Below are 20,022 nucleotides of genomic sequence, written 5' to 3'. Positions count from 1 at the left end.
TCCCACCAAAATTGTTTTGATGTGTTTATTCTGAAAACAAACCAGAAGATGATACCAGAGACACGTTAAAGCATATTTATGTCAATTTACCTCAATATAAAAGTGAGGTCATCATGCCCAAAAATGTTGGAGGCACTCGCTTTTGCACTTGTACTGCACATCCATCTCTGTTTGCAAGAACCAACAGTAGTCACCCATCATGCTTAGAGTGAATTTTCCCTGATATCAGCTTTCCATCACCTTTATATCTTGATGAAATCTTTCCCTATACTCACCTCTGACATCGCCCAGATTTGGTGGAAAAAGAGAATGTAAAAAAAACGCATCTTCAGTGACATTCTGACTCCCATAAGCTGATATGCTTTCAGCAGGTTCTCCATAAGCTCAGCCTTATTCTCAGCTCTGTGACTGCCAAGAAAAATCTACACAACCTGCACGAATGCTTCCCATGTTGCTGATTCAGTGGGCTTCAGTTTCCTTTTGAACTCATCGTCAAGCATCAGTTCACAGATTTCAGGAACAACAAAAACACCTTCCTTAATTTTGGCTTCACTTTTCTCTGGACAAACTTATTTCTTAAATGCTGAAAAGCATCCCCATTTCTGTTCATTGCCTAGACAAAATTTTCAAACTAATGGTGAATCTAACAAACAAAATGTCCTGAAATGCAATGTTATGTTTAACAGTAAAACCTCTACCTACTGCACCGTCATGTCTGAGTTGTGTCATTATGCATTAGAGTCATATGGTAATCATATGGTACCTGGTAATCGGTAACAAATATTTTTTCTGCTAAGTAAAAATTAATAGTTTTTAAATACAATTAATAATGACAAGGTAAACAACTCACAGCTGTTAGTAACATGTGGCAAATGCTTTTATCTCAATGGCATCCCTAGTGGAATTACTGGTTATATTTATCAAATGGTTATCCGCCTTTTCTGTCCAGTCACCTGAATTGTCCAAGACCTGGAACATCATAACTAAAAAACGGGACGTGTTGAACAAAAACGGTTTTCAGATTTGGAGTCAGCAAGTGAAACCTGTTAAAGTAAAGGTGAAAGACTCCCAGTGGCAAAATGCTTGTTGACCAGTGTTAGTAGCTGTTTGTAAAACTGTTTATGGGAAAGTAAAAAGGAAGTAGTGTATGAAACAGTGCAGTGATAACATATACAAAGTGTGAAATTTGTAAGTAAATGGCAAGTTCCATAAACCAAAAAAAAAATTATAATTAAGAAATGGGATGGAACAAAAGCCTACAGCCACTGCAACACTCCAGGACCTGGATTTCTTATACCCCCTGTAATGAGAGAGTATGATATCTACCATGTCTGGTGGACCATGACCCTCCAGCATCCTTAGGGAAATGCATTCCTTCCAAGGCTCCATCATTTATGCTGATGCCCTTGACATATAAGGTGCTTTACCACCTATTTGCCCCTGAGTTCCTATGCTCCACTCCACTCCCGTTGCCAGGATAATTATATTTATTTTTCCTTCAGACTGTCCATAGGAGTTATTGCTTCTATGTGGCATGTCACTGTCCTTATTGGCAGCCCTTTACAAGTCAGGCATTCTTCATGCAGTGTAACTTACAGCATCACATCTAAGGAACCTTAGACTTGAAGATAATTTTAGAGTACAGGTTCATTTGATGTTCTGATAAAGATACAATTACATTTCCAGCTTTATAACACTCAATTTTCTCTTGCAGAGAAGTGGTGGCAACTCTGAACTTCAGGAGATCATGAGAAGACAGCAGGAGAAACTCAATTCAGTAGCTTGTGACTCAGGTGTGGAGTCGTTTGATGAAGCAAGTGGTCACTAAAATGTCTCCCAAAAGCTTCTCTTTCTTGTGTGCTGCATGGTAGAACAAACCAGGGGTACATCAAATTTCACTAGATGCAAACTCGACTCATACATGGATGCTTTAAAATTCTATATACTGTATGTTGAGATTTAGATTAGTGCAATGGTCAATGAAATCAGTGCGCTTAGGTGGTCAGCCCAATGATTATGGACTTAAGAGCTTTTTCTTTGAAGCAAATATATCTCATGGTACCAAATAACCAGCCATGAATCTCTTTAATGTGTAGCTATATTTTTCTTGAGTGTTACTTGGCTGCTCCTATTTTTCACAGCCTCCCTTTACATTCTGTATTTTATGCAGTTCTGGAAAACACAGTCTTTCTGAATTAGATTGTTATAAATAGTTCCTTAGTTTTCTTAGATTTTTTTTAAACGATGATTGATAAAGATGAAATGTTTAATTAACAAAAATATTGTTTTCAGTTTAGTTTTCTTGAGTATTTATTCTGAACAAACTGCTGAAATAATAATAATAATAAATGAAGCAAATATCAAGGCATTTTGCATTTTTTTCTGTATTCAGTAAACACGTTTGCTTATATCTATTATGTAAAGCTCAAAATCTGTGTGTGTATGTATGTATGTGTATGTATATATGTGTGTATGTATTTATATAGTTAAAGTAACCACTTAGGGGAGTGCCACCGAGTCCTAAACCACTGACACAGTAATACCCAATACAATTCCAGATTTTAATGGAAGGTTTTCATTTACTCTGAAACCTTCTCCACAAGAACACCAGCAAAATGCACCAATTCACAATTCTCTCCTTCCTCAATCTGCTACCCCTCTACTCATTTAATTGAGGCAGCAGGCTCTTTTTTTAAATTCGACTCGGAAACTACATCCAGTGTCATGCCCAAGTTGTCTGGAGCATTTCCAGGTTATGTGAGAACCAGGGCGGTCCTTCCCCAGCAGCTCCCTCCAGTGAGGGCTGCATTTATGGACTCCATTTCCCATGCCACCCTGCAAGGTTCTTAATTAGATTTAGCACTCAGGAACACTGCAACCTATCATTTGGGGGAATGAACTGCTCCCGGCGTGCCCATTCATTCAGTTCATTTATCATGGGCTCCTGTCCCGGCAAAAATCCCTCTTTTATCCCTGCCAGGATTCCTGTCTTTCCTTCGTGGCTCTTATAATATACATGTCAGTCATACAAAGCCACACTGTTGGGACCAATCTCTGCCAGTCTTTGCACACCTCCCTTATTTGATTAGGGAAGACCAGAGACATAAGCAAGTCCTGACTGGAAAGTTTGACCATGAGGGAGGTGAGGTATTTTTTGGATTTTTTTTTTTTTTTTTCCTTTTTCCTGCACAAAGCTGCTGAAACACCAGAAAAGACAGACTGGCAGACAAACAGACCAGAGTATAAAGGTACTCCTCTCTATATTTTAGGATTAGGATTTTGACACACAGTACAGAGAAAAAAAATGGAACAAACTATTTGGAGTTTTCACCACCTGGTGTTTTGTAGCAGCTGTATAGTTGATAGTCGCCAGGATTTCTGTGCCACATTTTTGATATTTTTGTTGATTCTTCCATCTGATTTTAGGCCCTGAAGATAAATGACAGGACAAACTCGCTATTAGGTAGTTGTACCTAAGAACATGGCCACTTGGGTGCACAGTAAATTTTATGAATTAATTAATGTTAAAACAAATGTTCAACCGTTTGGTAATGGTACCCAATTTAGTACTTCAGCACTTTTTGAATTTTCCAACAATATTGTGTATATAATGATAGTTGATTTCTGTTAATCTCTGGTCTGTTAACTGTAAACCAAGAGTGGAAATCTATAAACCATCTTGACTTTCTTATTGACACAGGGAAAGGAAAGGAAACTACATACCCTGCACTGTATTTCTTACAGTGAAGCTGATTTTTTTTTTGTGTGTATGTTTAAGTAGAGAAGACATTTGAAAGTAATTCTTTCTCAGAAATGTTTTACTTTCAGAAAGAAGTTTTGACAGGATAAAACTTTGCAGCCCCCTTGTCACTGTGTATTCATTATTTAATTTTATTGAAAATTTAATTTAATAATACTATGTACTTTTAGAACAATGTATAAATCAGACACATAACCTAAAAAAGAAATAAAGGTATTACAAGACAGAAGTACATTTTATCTGGGATGCACAGTTTGCGTATTAACATGGTACTCATGACTAGATCCTATAAGCCTGTATGCTGTATATATACTGTGCATATATGCATATATCTACAGTCTGTATATGTATATATGTAGGTATGTATTTAGCAATTTAGACTAAATTTTATATTTATTATACAGTATATCTTCCTGATTTAGTAATTGTGGCAACTCCATTAAAATGTCTTTTTTTTCATTTGTTGTTGCTCTGTTTCTGTATTTATGGTCCATTCTGTAAGCATTGTGACAGATAAATTCACGTTGTATGGACCAACTGAGCTTTAATTAAAATACTTGTTAAAGGTAAAAATCATAATAGACAGTGGGCAGCAGAAATTAATGACGCTCTGCATAATTTACAATGTTCATGTTATATCTGTATTTTTCTTTATGCTGGTAAATTTTAATATAGCCCAATTCTATATAACATTTTTCTTAGTATCAAAGTTAAGTGATTTAGAATATATATAAATGTAGTATTAATTGTGACTTTTTACTTTTGATGAAAAGCCAAGAGATGTCAAACATTGTATACACCAGCTTTTGCTTTTTAAAACATACATTAATATCTAGAATTAATTTAATTATTAAGGGAAGCTTTTTTATCCATACATGTCTTTTGCAGTCCACTGTTAAGAGAAAAAAAAATCAATACATACTATAAAATACAACCAAGAAGTTACAAACAACAATACGCTGAATATCCAACATTGTTAACCTAATTAATTTTAGATATTGCTTTTATAGTGTTAAAATATGAAAACTGTGATTTTGTCCCTCATGTAATGTTAAATAAGCATCAAAGTAATACATAACACGCACTAAGAAGCAGCAAACATTTCTTGTTTGGCTTTGCATGTTAAACCAGGTCGTCCTTCCACGTTCAAGTCCAGCGTGCTACGCACAACAGCTGTTCTGTGCTATGCTGAGTTATGCAGCACTGATTTGAATTAAAATAAACCCAAGAACCACCCAACCAACAAAAAAGAGACAAAGAAATGGACACATGTATATAGTGTATGTAAAACATCACTTTTTGTTTGTGCTTATTGGGTGCAGTGGTGGCTCTGAGGCTAAGGATCTGTGCTGGTATCTGGAAAGCTGCCGGTTCAAATCCCATTACTGCCAGTAGGGATCCTACTCTGTTGGAAAATGGCTCCAGGGACGCTGTACAATGGCTGAACATGAGCTCTGACTTCCAAAGGTCATGTGAAAAGACAGTTTCCCTTTGGTGATTAATAAAGTAGATCGAAATCGTTAAATGGTAAACAAGTCTAAGTGCATTAGATCAACTGGCCACCCAGTCCCACAACTGGAACACTGCAATGCACCACAGCACTGGCAAAAAATGGTGGCACCAGCAGAATTACTCAAAATTGTGACACATTTTCTGTTGTTTGGGGACTTCCATTTCAAAAGTTCTCTTCTAAAATAAAGTACGATATCTTTATTACAGTTTTTATCGGTTGCTTTAGATAAATCCTCAAATGAAAATGGTACTTGTCCTAACAACACATGCAAATCAGCACACCCTTAAGTCAGTTTCTTACAACAGAATGTCATATCTCATTGTTTTTCTTCATTTACAAATTATTTAGTTTTGGTTCGTGCAGGATTCGGTATATTTACTTTGAATTAGTCCAAAATCAGTTGTACTACTGTATATACTCACAGATAAATTCTCCAGCGGATAAGTCGGGACTTTTATCATATAATTTCTGGTATTTTACAATTTCGGTTGTATAAGTCAAATGCAGAAAACTCACACTATTGGTACAAGGGATTATGATATGCTAACGCCCACCTGAGAGAGTAACCATGGGATACACTGCCTTTTTTTTCTGTGTGGGTGTGGCAATGCACTGTATCAGCGTGTGCTCCTAACCTCTCTGTGTTTCGCCTGAACTATTCCGAAGCAACATTTGCACTGATTTGTATTTTTTGTACCTCACACCGTCATAAACCTTTATTGTAAGAGCATCCCTTATCTACGATGGAGTGTTCAATCAGAAGAAAACATGAAGCTGGTTTTAAATTAAACATTGTTGAAGTAGCAAAAGAATTTGGTAACTGTGCTGCTGCAACAAAATTGAGAAATTAATGCAAGATTGGAGGAGGCAAGAAGATGGGTGTGTGTATGGGTGTATAAGTCAGGGTCTTAACTTACGATTGATTTTTAGTGTTTCAAGACCCGACTTATACGTGAGCATATAAGTCATATCGTCAAAATGAATGATACACTTCTCTTTTGTTTGGTTGTACACTGCAAAACATTTAGACATGTGTGCAAAGTGCAAGTCAGCACATACAAAAATGTTAATTCAGTTGTCGGACATGTTCATCGCTGTATAAAGGAAAAGTTCAAAAGTGGAGTTTAAGTGGATGACACAATTAGAAAGTGCTTGTCAGATGAATCCTGCATTTCATTTATGTAAGGGAGTGTTCAAACTTTCAGTTCAACATCATGCAGTAATTTTATAGAAGTGCAGCTCATAGCAAGGCCAAGCATATTCCTGTGAATTAAGGAAGCTCCAACTTTTGATAAAAGGGGTGGTTGTTTGGGGACAAGCCATTGTTGACCAGAGGAATATGACTCCATATGAAAGAAGGACAAGGGTGTGAGAAGGTTTGCTGACAGGAAGAGCCAGAAGAGGGCAAAAATACAGACCTGTGGCAGATGAAATAGTGGGCAACATTAGTGGACCATGTCATAAACTGCAGAGGCTGGTCGGAGAGTACAGCTGCTCAACAACGTCTTCAACAATCAAGACATTCAGAAAAGAAAACAGGTGTGTAATCTCTTAAAATTCTTACTATGTAGTTCCAGTCATTTTGAAGAAGACAGCATAGTATTGTATTTTTGCACTGGAATCTAATTTGTCATCAGTGCGCATGTATGATGATAACATACCCCCAAACCACTTAACATGCACACGTACCGGTCCCGGTACATAACGACGATTGGACGACGTCACAATCATGTCACAGCCATGTGTGCATGCCCCTCTGTCATGCACCTCGACATACTACACATTAAATGAAAATTCAGAGTCTTGTCTTTCCGATGATATAAACCATTTTGACACACAACAACCACAGCACTGACACTAAAGCCTTTTTTACAGAGAAGTAAATACTTTTTAGAGCTGACTTTTCCTACCTTTTGAAGGCTCTCTGCAAGTCAAACATCAATATTTCCGAGCAATATTGATCTCATTCTGTCCGTAAGGCTCCAGGGAATATAATCCAGTAAAATGATTAGGTCCAAAACACACAATAGATCCTCAAAGGGACAAAAACTCCAGAAAACGTTTTTTAACTAGAGACTAGCTCCGACATTTTTTTTCATTTCTATTGGTCATTTCAGACATAATTTGTTTCTGTCGGCAATAACCATGCTAAAGCATGTTACACAGAAGTGTTAGCTTCTGATTGACACCTAAGTTGGCCAATTACAATGGGTCTGGGGGGTGACTGGCACCTCGTATGGCCAACGAGTGTCACAGATAGCTGAACGATGACGCACAACTCCAAACCCTGGTAGAATCTACCAGTTTGATTGGACGCTGTGAGTGACACTCCAAACTTACAGCCAATGAGCAGCTGAGCACGCCGATATGTAACTTGCCATACCAACTTGTGAACAAAACCGATCGGAGCTGCGCGAAGCTGGCATTTGTGCCAGTCTGCAGACTTGGTGCGTGATTGTTGATTGTAATTTCACCTAGTTTTTTCGCATTTTAAATATGGATAAACGTACAGATAAACGTAAATACACTCTTGATTAAGTCGTAGAGGCATGTACGCGGCGTGACAGTGATCAATTGGATCAATCATTACCCAGAATGACCATCTAGTATCACTGGTGTTACAAAGTGCTACTGAAACACTGGAGCTGTTGAAAGTGGTGGATAGTGAGGATGTCATGATAAAGTCAAGTGTGTTAGAGTGGCATAAGAGGTTCAGGAAGAAGTAAAAGACGATGCCAGAAGTGGATCGTCCATCAAGACACGGCCACAGGGCATGATGCACTTGGTGTTCATGGCTTCCTGTCTAAGATGTCAATTACCATTTTGGATCATCTACCCTATTCACTTTACTTAGCCCCTGTGATTTTTGGCACCACACAAAAATAAGGTGGCAGTAGCCACTAGTCCACAAATGGCACACATTTTTTTTTTTTTACAGGTTTATTCCGGGAATTAAATTTAGTGAAAAGTCAAGCAAAATGACACCGTTTATTGGCTAACTAAAAAGATTACAATAGTTAAATTTAAAGTTTAGGTTAACAAAAGCTGAAATCAAGGAAATTTCTGAATATTGCAAATGGGCTTTCTTCAATGAGCAAGATAATAGGTTACAACCTACAGATGTTCTGCAGCAATTAAATGAAACCTTGCAAGTTGAAGCAAACAATTTGTACAGATGTCCAACTTCTGCCGATTACTTAAAAACCCTCTGTCTGTCTTAAAGCAGAGTTAGGAATTCCAAAAAATAAATAAATAAATGTTGCACTTACACCATTTTTAGTAGCTGTACTATCTATCTGTGAATTTGAAACAAATTTCATGATTTCACTCTTCTGCAATTGGTTGCACTAAAGTCAGGTCTATTAGCAGGAAACAAAGACATTGGGAAAATGCTTTCTGATCCAGAAATTCCAGATCAGCATAAGTGACAGAAACAACTCTGAGCAGTTTGTGAAGTCTCTTGAGAAAACAGAAGGGTGAGACAGTGGAGTTTGTGAAGAGCAGTGAAACTGGATGCTGGAAAGGAACATTCCAGTAAGCCCCACAATGCTGCAAATAGTGTCACATCAAAACAGGACTCGGAATTAGTGGTTAATCACTTCCACCTTTAATAGTGAATAATTTTGAACAAATTTGACAATACAGCGTATCTGACTGCAGGTAAAGCCAATAGTCACCAGATGAATATCCAACCTAGTGTTTCCAAATGAATATAACATTAAGACCTAAAGGCCCATAATATGCTACTTGGCACCACACTAGCAGGCAACTGGTGACAAAATATTTACAAATCTCAGTGTGAAAAAGTGTTATTTACCATTTGCATACAAATCAATTCCTAGCTACTTTTCAGTTGTGCCCCGGTGTACATGCTAATGAACATATTTTAATGTCAGCAATCGGCATCAAATTCATTATTTTCAGTCACGCCATTGTAGCACCCTTCACAACTTGACCTGGTGACAGTTATGAAATTAGAAACCAGAAAGAAGAAATATGTTCAGCAGTGTACCGTATGTTAGTAATGTTTCAGATTTCACTTTTCACACTGACTTTGTTGATGAGATTTTCCTGAAATTCACTTCTGTTGAAAATTAGGAAATATGCAATCAAATCAACTGGACAGTGCAGTTTATTTCATGTAATAATGCAACGCAAGATACTTGTATTTCACAATATTGGTTTTAAAATAATGTGGAACTTTAATATGAATGAATATTAAAGCTTGTCTCTGTAACTAGATTCTCTTAACCTATAAATCATTCTTTTACAAAATATGGTAATCTACTTTGTTCACTGGTCCTGTTATAACATCATACACTAACATATTAGTTTTACTATAAGCTTCCACAACTGAACTGCACCTTGGATATGGAAATTGAATGGTTTGAAAGGGGCAGACAAGAAAAGTCGGCTATTGTACTGTGTCCCAGTTGACAGTCCAAGGTAATAAAGTTCAGAATAATGGAATTCCAGTGATTCTTCAAAGACAACTTTCCAACTTTTACACCATAAGTTTATTTGCTCTGTCCGCGTCATTCTTTCATGTTGGGTCCGGCAGTATAGAAATCCAAAAGGAATGTAATCCTGCAAACATTGTAATTTATTTTATGGCAGTGACCTCTCCAGGCTTTCCTCTAAAAACAAACTCCATGGATTCAGACTAGTTGACAAAATACTTGTCCTTGTCAGAAAACAAGTGCTAAAGCACAAAGCAAAGAGCAGCAAGTCTTTTTTTTTTATTTATTTATTTTTTTTTTTTTTGGTCATTGGCTTGACGCCGATCATTTTCATAACTAAAGACAGAAAGAGAAGAAAAGATGATTAATACAGACAACAATGTGAAAATATTCTGACGAGCACCACTTCCACCAAAATACCTCTAAGGGTGAGTTGTCCCTCTGTACAAATAACGGGCATCTAGTTGATCAAAATTGAAGGCTGGACTGTTGTGATCATACAAGCATAGCCAAGGCACTACTGGCTATTCCCTACAGATAATTCAGGAATGGAGGTTGAGAAAAACGAAACATGGCTGATGTCTGCTTCACAAATTGCCTCAGGTTTGAAGTGCTTTTGATTGAAAGACACACTGTTGATAGAAGAATGTTTTTGTTTTTGGACCCCAAAGAAAAAATAAAATGCTTCTCTTAACCTCCTTGGTGTTATGTTCACCCAAGGAACAACAAGCCAAAAGCGTTATTATGTGTAACAGAAACATAGAAATACCAAAAAGATGTAGTGCATCTGCGGTGGGTTGGCGCCCTGCCCAGGATTGGTTCCTGCCTTGTGCCCTGTGTTGGCTGGGATTGGCTCCAGCAGACCCCCGTGACCCTGTGTTCGGATTCAGTGGGTTGGAAAATGGATGGATGGATGTAGTGCATGTCCTGTGGGATGGTGGTGGCACTCAGGACAGTGTGTTTCTTTTCACACTTATATTTTTTGGATGCTGTTCGCACTTAAGAGGGTAGAACGTCGGCACCTGCCCTGCATGATCAATGCACCCTTTGTGTTACTGCAGGCTACCACAGCGCAAGGATTACCGACCTCCCCATTTTCTGTACCGTTGCCTCATTGTTAACAGTGCTTAGGGGGGGCTAACATCTTGCTTGTCCCTGCACTTGATCACGATTCTTTTGCCTTTTTGTCACCACAGTGAAGCGTAGCATGTTGTACACGTGCATCAGTTTCACTTTCCATGATGAGCCCCTGGAAAATGGGGGAGCTACACAGAAAAATTGGCTGTCATTCCTAAACGGCTTATACGATATTTTTGGTAAACCCTTTAAATTAAACTTGAAAATCTACACTTCAATCGTGTAATGATTGCTTTAGGTATGGACCTGACTGTATAAACGCAGGAGACTCCAGTCTCTGTACTTCATCTTGCCTGAAGAACAGGCCTGAGTTGCATGGAAAGCTCGCCTATCGTAATCCATCAGTTAGCCAATAAAAGGGGTCTTTTGGCTTCACTGCTCATTGCTTAATTTTAGTAAATCTCATCATTGTGTCAAGTACTTGACACACTGAGAGCAAAAAGTAAAACATTTCTATCTAGCACAGTAGTACTTTTTTGCTTAAAAAAAGAGAGCATAAATGTGTCGAATATCCATAGAAATACAAATATTTTCTTGGTACTTGCACTACAGACTCGTGGCACTGACAAGTCTGAGGTTCGTTTATTTCATTGTCGTACTGTCCCTTGTTCTATCTGGCACAAGTTGCCTTTGATATTAATGTTTTTGTTTATTAATATATTTTCTACCGCTCATTTCTTAAGCTTACTAATCTCTGTCTGCTACACTAAGTGGTTTTGCTATTTACTGTATTGTTGTCATATTTCTTGACATTCCTTGACAGGCCTAGCAGCAAATTATTTTTCTTTATGGTGTAATTAGAATAAATTGAACTAAACAAAACTGAGAACAACTTGTTATGCAGTAAACATTTAATTAACTGTTTATCAGGTTGAATGTTTATTTCAAAGTGCTGGTTTCCTCTGAAACTCAGCATAACACTAAGATAAATATATAAAGCCAAAAAAATGAATCTGTTAAAATAAAAATAACATCTACTGTAAGCAAAGTCAGTGATTTATAAAATGAGGGCCTACAAGAGGTTTTCCTATTCAGTCCTTTCACACGTGCGGGCCATACTAGGAATTTATAGGTAAATTCAAAGGCCAAGAAGTGAAACGGTCAGGGAAATGGGACCTGCTAATATCCCAGATACAAGTCCTTGGACAGCAGCAGGCCTGTGTTTGTGTGGAAAAAGAAAGGACAGCTGGGGTTAGCCAGTAAAATGTCATTGACATCACATGCAAGCTCTCCTGACATTGCGGTGACATTTATCATATTACAACCAACTTAATCCTGTGGGAGACATTTAATATGTTTAGTTTATGAGTTTGGGCAAGGAAACATTAAACCTTTTACTACCAGACGTGTGTCTGTCACCAGTGAAAGATGAGGAGTGCTTGAGTAGCAGTAAAGCTCTAGTGAAACAGGGAGGAGCGGCACTCATGTGGTGGAACCCAAACTTCCTACGACTTTTGGGAATAGTAAAATGTAGTATCATGTGTTTTCAGAGTCTCATTTTTTTCAGTTTACCATCAATAATATGGTTTATGCCTCAAATATATATGAGGGACAGCTCCTTAAAGGAAGGACAGTGGGAGATGGCTTTTGAAGGGCAGTATCTCCCCCAAACTGCTACTTGGCAGCCCTCCTGGGTTGCAACGTTGCCACAGATTCCCACAGGGCTGTATGGGAGTCACTAATTGTCATCTCAGCCTTGTCGCGTTGCGGGAGCTACAGAGCCCTACTTTGGGCTTCCAACACACCTGGGAGTAATTCCAGACCTCCCTAACGAACCACCTGGAATGGTTCCGGGTGGGGCTTAAAAGGGTGCCATTTGCCTCACTGAGATGAAGAAGAGGAGGAAGAATAATGGAGGAAAGGACTGTTTTGCATTGTGCTTTGGTGCTTGGGACCTGTGCTACAGTGAGGAGTGAAAGAAAAGTGCTGCCCCACTATAATAAAGGTGTGCTGTGTGGCAAGACCTGTGTCTGTGTTGGGGTTGGGATGCTGGAGCGCCCTCTGGTGGCCTGTTATAATAAGTTTGTTATAATATTAAGAGTTGTGTCACTGCATCTGTTTTAGATCTTTTTATATGTATTTTTCATTCTTTTTCTGTGTAACATGCCATAAAGAGCGGAGCCAGATTTAGCATAGAGTGTCAGCATTCAGAATTGCTGGGCCAAGCAAAGCATAAAGACAGACAGGGACAGCTGGAAGGCTGTGTTGTAAACCCTAAAAAGGACTAAGTGTTATTTGAACCGACTGTTTGAATTTCAGCACAAAATTGTCTGCCTTGTTTGGAAATGTAATGGGAGCTTGGTCATGTAGAAAACAATATAAAAGAAGCTGGAGCTCTGCCAACTTTGAGAAACTGTGTGGGCAAAAGAGATTGGTCCAAAATCCACCTCCGTTGTGACAAAAAAGAGCAGTTTCTACACGATCGAGTCCCCAAAGAAGTCCTTTGTGAAATGAAACTGGCCTGTTTCTCCTGTCTGCACAGCAACGTAAGCCGCATTAAACAAGCTAAGTATATTCTGTCTTTTCTGTGACTTTGTCGCCGCCTATCGCTGAAAAGAGGGATATCGCCGTTATTATTTATAATTATTTAAATATAGGTTTATTAAGACGCCGCAATATAAAAGAGCATATTTCCAAGGAGCTAACACTCCCTTCGGAAACATGGCCACATCTGTAATCCAATTACATAAGGCAAAAGAAAGACAACAAATACAGCTCAGCTGTTGGTTCTAACAAAAAAAAGCCTTTATGTACCTTTTAGGATCTCCACTCCCTTGGGATTATACATTTGAATATTAACAAAAATAAAAGACACATGTTGTCCCAATATGTTTGAAACGGGAACTATCAGTACATTCCAAAGCTACTGCTGATGCATGAAACACACTATTTGATTTCAGAAAGGAATGAAAACATTGCTATATGCCTACACTTTAGCAACATGCTAGAAATTCCAGGAATGCATTGCTTGAGTTGGCATTAAAGTGCTCAAACAGCACAATCTCAGCTGTGCCCATCTTGCCCACCTCGATAATGCTGGCAATCAGCAAGTCATGGCAAGCAACTGTTCCCCGTAACAAAGCACGCATGGGAGTTCAGGTGTTACATGGGATTACTAAATTAAAATGAGTAGAGTTGTCTACTGCTGTCCGCCCAAGGCAAGGCATTATGATGGCTGAAGCCCTGGCAGTGTGAGTGTTACATCATGTGTATATACTGTATGTAGCAGACCAACACCTTCATTTTTGTTCCCAAAACTACCCAAATATGTACATAAAGAGGGAGGAATCTCCAATTGTGCCCTATTGCCTGTACTTAAATTGGCCTTATTTTTGAGAACATACCATTTAAGACTTGCCAACATTCTCATAAATAATGTCACTGGCAGTGTACTGTTCTTTTTTCTTCTTCCACATAACCTGTATGCAGTGGTGGATGAACACATACTGCTCCTGTAATAAAAAAATAAAAACATTAATAAATTATATGCATGTTATTTTGTAATCTGCTTTAAAGTAAAACAAGAAAATTCTACAAATCTGCATAACGTCTTAAATACACATTTTGGGAATTAATATGCCGCAAGACAATTATGAATAAATATCTAAGGTATATGACATAGCAGAAAGATCTATCTAGAAGTTAAGGGCACAAAAGCTGTAAAAGGAGAAAAACAGACAAAAGGAAGTATTTAAGTATTATGATAAGATCCCACTTCAAAACTGTCAGAAATAATAACAGGTCACTAGCCAGTGATGCCCTTTGTACTTCATCTTAGTGCAGGGATGAAGCTGTGGTGGACTTGGGAATATCCAGTCTGCAAGGATTATTTTGCATCTATTTATGTTATTAAACATTGCTGCCATTTTTGAGGAAATCCTAAGAGCCCATAGATTTATATATATATATACTGCTCACAAAAATTAAAGGAACACTTTTTTTATTGGGCCTGGCATGAAATCAATTAAACCTGTCTGATAATTTTCTGGTTGGTTAAGCAGCTGAGGTCATTGTTAATCACTTTCAGCTGTATTGGTGTTCATGGACTTAACGACAGGTGCACTAAAGTGGCAACAATTAGAAAACCCTCAAAACAGGACTGGTTTTACATGTGGAGGTCATTTCAAGTTTCTCCCTCTTGATCTTTTTTGGCTGGTTTTCCACTCATGCTAGTTTTGGCTTGAGTAATCATCTCTACTGGCAGTATGAGGCGATTCCTTAACCCTACAGAAGTTGCACAGGTTGTCCAACTTCTCCAGGATGGCACATCCACATGTGCTGCAGCAAGAAGGTTTAATGTGTCTCCCAGCACAATCTCCAGAACATGGAGGAGATTTCAGGAGACTGGCTGTTATTCTCGGAGAGCTGGACAGGGCCGTAGAAGGTCCTCAACCCATCAGCAGGACCGATACCTGCTCCTTTGTGCAAGGCGGAACAGGCTGAGCACTGCTCGTGCCCTACAGAATGACGAGAGCAGGTTCACCCTGAGCAGCTGTGATAGACGTGAAAGAGTCTGGAGAAGACAAGGAGAATGATATGCTGCCTGCAACGTCGTTCAACATGACAGGTTTGGTGGTGGGTCAGTGATGGTCTGGGGAGGCATATCCATGGAGGGACGCACAGACATCTACTGCGTAGGAAATGGTGCTCTGACTGCCATAAGGTATCGAGATGAAATCCTTGAACCCATTGTCAGACCCTACGCTGGTGCAGTAGGTCCTGGTTTCCTCCTAATGCACGACAATGCCCGGCCTCATGTGGCAAGAGTATGCAGGCAGTACCTGGAGGATGAAGGAATTGAAACAATTGAATGGCCTTCACGATCCCCTGACTTAAACCCAATAGAACATCTGTGGGACATTATGTTTCGGTCCATTAGGCGCCGCCAGGTTGCTCCTCAGACTGTACAACAGCTCAGGGATGCCCTCATACAGATCTGGGAGGAAATGCCACAAGACACCATCCGTCGTCTCATTAGGAGCATGCCCCGACGTCGTCAAGCATGCATACAAGCTTGTGGGGTCCACACAAGATACTGAAAAGCATTTTGAGTAGCAGAAATTAAGTTTTTGAAAAAATGAACTAGCCTGCCACATCTTCATTTCACTCTGATTTTAGGGTGTCTACACAATTGAGCCCTCTGTAGGCAGAAAACGTTTATTTCCATTAAAAGACTTGGCATCCTTTTGTTCCTAAGACATTGCCCTGTCGTTATTTGTATAGATATCCAACTTCATATTGAGATCTGATGTATCTAATGTGTTTCTTTAAAGTGTTCCTTTAATTTTTGTGAGCAGTATCTATATATACACTGTGTGTATATATATATATATATATATATATATATATATATTTAATTACTCTATGCTCTGACTCTCTTTGATCATAAAATATCCCATAAAAGATCCCAGAGTATCTAAATTTCCTTCCATGGCCTTGTCCATTCTGGTTCCCTAATCATCTCATCTCTAACTGGCTGACTATCTCTTGTGCCCCTTCACCTTCTAATGGCTAATGTGTGGTGAGCACACTGACATATAAATGGCTGCCATCCCATTATCCAAGTGCATGCTACACACTGGTGGATGTTGAAGTGGTTTTAAAATAGGTAAAGCAGTAATATTACCATCATCATATCAAGGTAGTCCAAGAGCACTGCAACAGTTATATCATGATGCAATGGCAACATCCAGAACTATCAGTCGGCCAGATTTATTTCTTACGATGACACGCAATCCACAATGGCCAGAAAGCCGCAGCATCTTGAGAACAATGCCACCAGCTACATCGGCTCTGGATATTCCCACTTTCATAAGTAGATTGGTTTATCAGAAAGTCTTATTTTTATTGAATGATGCCATTCGTATTAAAACGTTTACAGTTTCCCGTGAGAATAGATTTTGCAATGACAATTAACAAATCACAACGGCAAACATTTGAAAAAATCTGTTTGTTTATAACAGACAAAGAAATGATTCACTCACGGCCAGTTATCACGCTGTAAGACCAAACAAAGAATCAAAATTCAATGCGATCTTGAAGAAAAGTTCATTCCAAATATTGTTTTTACTGAAGTGTTAAAATAAAAAGTGAACATAATGCATATGTAACAATTTCCAGACTTGCTGTTATGATACTGCCGGCACATCGGGCCTTCAACAGGGAGACTCTTGGTTTCTACTTCTTTGGTTCAACGTTTATTTTATTGGAAGACTTAATATTTTCATATCCGGTGTTTCCATGTGTTACAGGAAAAATGCCCCAGTGATAGTTAATTAAAACCCTTTTTCTGTTTTTTCATATTTGCATTTTAAGAGCCAATTATGCTGAAGACAATTGTGAGCTAAATAAACAATAAAAATGGCAGAACGGTGTTTTGCTATTTTAAAGGAAATTCTGTTTTTTTGGGGTTTTTTTTGTCAAAATATAAGATTCTTATTTTTTTTCCTCTTTTACCTCTGTTTGTACCATGCATGGTCGATATGTCCGCATTTCTGCCACAAGGCCTAGTATATCTACAAATTCATGTTCCTTTATATGCTGCATAAGACGATCCAGGGCTATGAAAGTTCCTGTTCTTCCAACACCAGCACTAAAAGGAAAAGAGGAGTCAATTAAAAAAAGGATTAATTTACAACCTGGGGTACTTTTATAAATTAACATTAACAGATTAAAAGTATCCCCTCTCCCTCCCCCCCATATTCATATATACAGTCGGGTCCGTAAGTATTTGGACAGTGACACAATTCTCATAATTTTGGCTCTGTGTGCCACCACAATGGATTTTAAATAAAGCAAATGTTACGTGATTGAAGTGTAGAGTTTCAGCTTTAATTCAAGGGGTTTACCAAAAATACCATATGAGCTATTCAGGAATGACAGCCATTTTTCTGCATAGCCCCCACAACCCATTTCCAGGGGCTCAAAATGTTTTGGACATTTGACTGACAAGCTCTTCCATAACCAGCCTGGAGCTGTTCCCTCATTATTTCATTAACTATTAAATCAGTAAAAAGATCTGGAAATGATTCCATTTGTGGAATATGCATTTGGAAGCTGTCACTATAAACTCTCAATATGAGGTCCAAAGAGCTGTCCATTCAAGTAAAAACAGGCCATCATTGGGCTGAGAAAACAAAAAAAAAACCCTTTAGAGAGAGAGAAGAAACACGGGGAGTGGTCAAATCAACCATCTGGAACATTCTTAAAAAGAAGGAACACACTGGTGAACTCAGCAACATCAGAAGATTTGGAAAACCGCAGGAGACAACTCTGCTGAATGATTGCAGAATTCTGTCCTTGGTGAAGAAGAACTCCTTCACAACATTTAGCCAAAACAACAACACTCTGCCATCATTGTCAAAGCCTACAATCAAGAGAGGACTTCATGAAAGTAAAGACAAAAGGTCTACCTCAAGCACAGGAAGGATAGATTAAACTTTGCAAAAAAAAGATTTTTAGAAGTCTGCCCAGTTTTGGAACAGTTTTCTTTGGACAAAGGAAAGGAAGATCAATATATACCAGAATGTTGGAAAGAGAAGAGCATGGAGAAGAAAAGAAATGGCTCATGATCCAATGAATACCTCTTTATCTGTGAAACATGGTGGAGTGCTTTATGGTATGATCATGCATGGCTGCAAATGGAAGTCTGTCACTAGGGGTTATTGATGATATGACTGCTGGCAGAAGTAACAGGATGAATTCTGAAGTGTATAGGGCTACACTGTCTACTGAGGGTCAACCAAATGCTGCAAAACTGATAGGACAACGTTTCACAGTACAGACGGACAATGAGCCAAAACATACTGTGAAAGCAAACCAAGTGCTTTTCAACACAAAGTAGTGGAAGATTCTTCAGTGGCCAAATCAATCAACTGACCTCAACCCAAGTGGACATGCATTTCACTTGCTCTAGGGAGAAAACCCAGCACATGGAGATGGCCATCATAGATTCCAGATTTCAGGTAGTTATTGACTCTAAAGGATTTTCAACCAAATATTGAAAATGTTTATTATATTTATGATTATGTTAGGTTGTCCAAATACTTTTGAGCCCCTGAAAACAGGAGTGTGGAAATTGAACATTCATTAGAAGATGAAGAGCTATTTAAAAAAATAAGAGTTATATAAGGAGAGGTCAGCATTGAAAGGTTAAAACAAAAATGGCAGAGAAAAAATGAGGACACATGACAAAAAGAAACAGTTTTTTCAGTAGAGTGAGAATAGGTTTTAAAAATGAAATCAATGAATTAAGAAAAGGGAACAGAAACATGAAGTAAGTTTAAATTCTTGATTTTACTATACTATAAAAATAAAATGGTATAATGATGTGCTGCCAGGATTTTTAACCAAGATTAAGCAGCAGAACTGGAGTAAAGATTTCAAAAAACTGCATTAAAGATGTGCAAGTGGAGTGAATCACACAACTTTTTTAAAACGGCACAACATACACCAAGCAAATGTAAATGAAGTACTTGGTGAATAATATGTGAAATAACATTAACCACCACCAAAAGAAAAAGAAGAACTGGGATGCTATTGAAATACGAATAAATGCTAAAATACTAGCAAAAATAATGAATGATAAGTAAAACACATGAAGTGACTAAGACAAGCTCTGCCATATCCAAAAGATGTAAGGGGTAAGAAAGGAGAAGATAAATTATGAAATAAACAGACAAGAAAACTAAACTATAAATAGATTATGAGCAAAATAAATAAAAATGAATAACATGATGAACACATTAATTGCGCTCCCAACCACATTCCAACTTTCTCTTCTAAAAGGCACTTTAATTGGGCACAGAGCCTACATGATGTGACTGTCTACTTGGTGTGACTAGTTTCTTTAGGTTTTAAAATTGTATCATTAGAACTGATCATTTTTAAAACCAGTGAAGGCTTTGATACATGTAGCCGTCTTCATTTTGACCTCAGATGTTACTGGGCTAAAAAAAATCTAATATTAAAATAAGGCAATATTTTGAAAGAGAAATAGCAACCTTCCAAATGTTTAGAAGGTTTATTAGCACACTGAATATAATCTAAGATGTTCAAACTGAAATGACACCATTACTGTAGCTCTAACAAACTACAGTTGAATTTTTGAAATCACGTAAAAAGCAAAAATGATAAATGTTTAAGTGTATTTT

The 20,022-nt window shown here is 38.1% G+C and overlaps 2 protein-coding genes across 7 annotated transcripts in view; one reads left to right on the top strand and one right to left on the bottom strand.

Annotated features, from left to right (window-relative positions):
* The window catches only part of eps8a (epidermal growth factor receptor pathway substrate 8a), a 402,686-nt gene extending 400,322 nt beyond the window's left edge, over positions 1–2,364 (top strand). For all 4 annotated transcript variants that reach the window (XM_039769996.1, XM_039769994.1, XM_039769997.1 and 1 more), the window contains one exon: positions 1,715–2,364. In XM_039769996.1, the coding sequence (XP_039625930.1) occupies positions 1,715–1,828 (114 nt within the window). In that variant the 3' untranslated portion in view covers positions 1,829–2,364. The remainder of the gene's footprint in view (positions 1–1,714) is intronic.
* A 96-nt stretch (positions 2,365–2,460) lies between these two features.
* ptpro (protein tyrosine phosphatase receptor type O) overlaps positions 2,461–20,022 on the bottom strand; it is a 257,646-nt gene continuing 240,084 nt past the window's right edge. For 2 of the 3 annotated variants that reach the window (XM_039769991.1, XM_039769993.1), the window contains 3 exons: positions 17,327–17,462; positions 14,215–14,322; positions 8,858–10,069 (listed from right to left, as the gene is read on the bottom strand). In XM_039769991.1, coding sequence (XP_039625925.1) covers positions 14,218–14,322; positions 17,327–17,462 — 241 coding nt within the window. In that variant the 3' untranslated portion in view covers positions 8,858–10,069; positions 14,215–14,217. Of the gene's footprint in view, positions 3,430–8,857; positions 10,070–14,214; positions 14,323–17,326; positions 17,463–20,022 lie in introns of those variants that run through there. The other variant, XM_039769992.1, reaches the window with a different exon arrangement.

This window comes from Polypterus senegalus, chromosome 11 (assembly GCF_016835505.1).
Source record: "Polypterus senegalus isolate Bchr_013 chromosome 11, ASM1683550v1, whole genome shotgun sequence".
NCBI lineage: Eukaryota > Metazoa > Chordata > Cladistia > Polypteriformes > Polypteridae > Polypterus > Polypterus senegalus.
The sequence above is the reverse complement of the archived record's forward strand: the minus strand, read 5'-3'. Positions and strand labels throughout refer to the sequence as shown.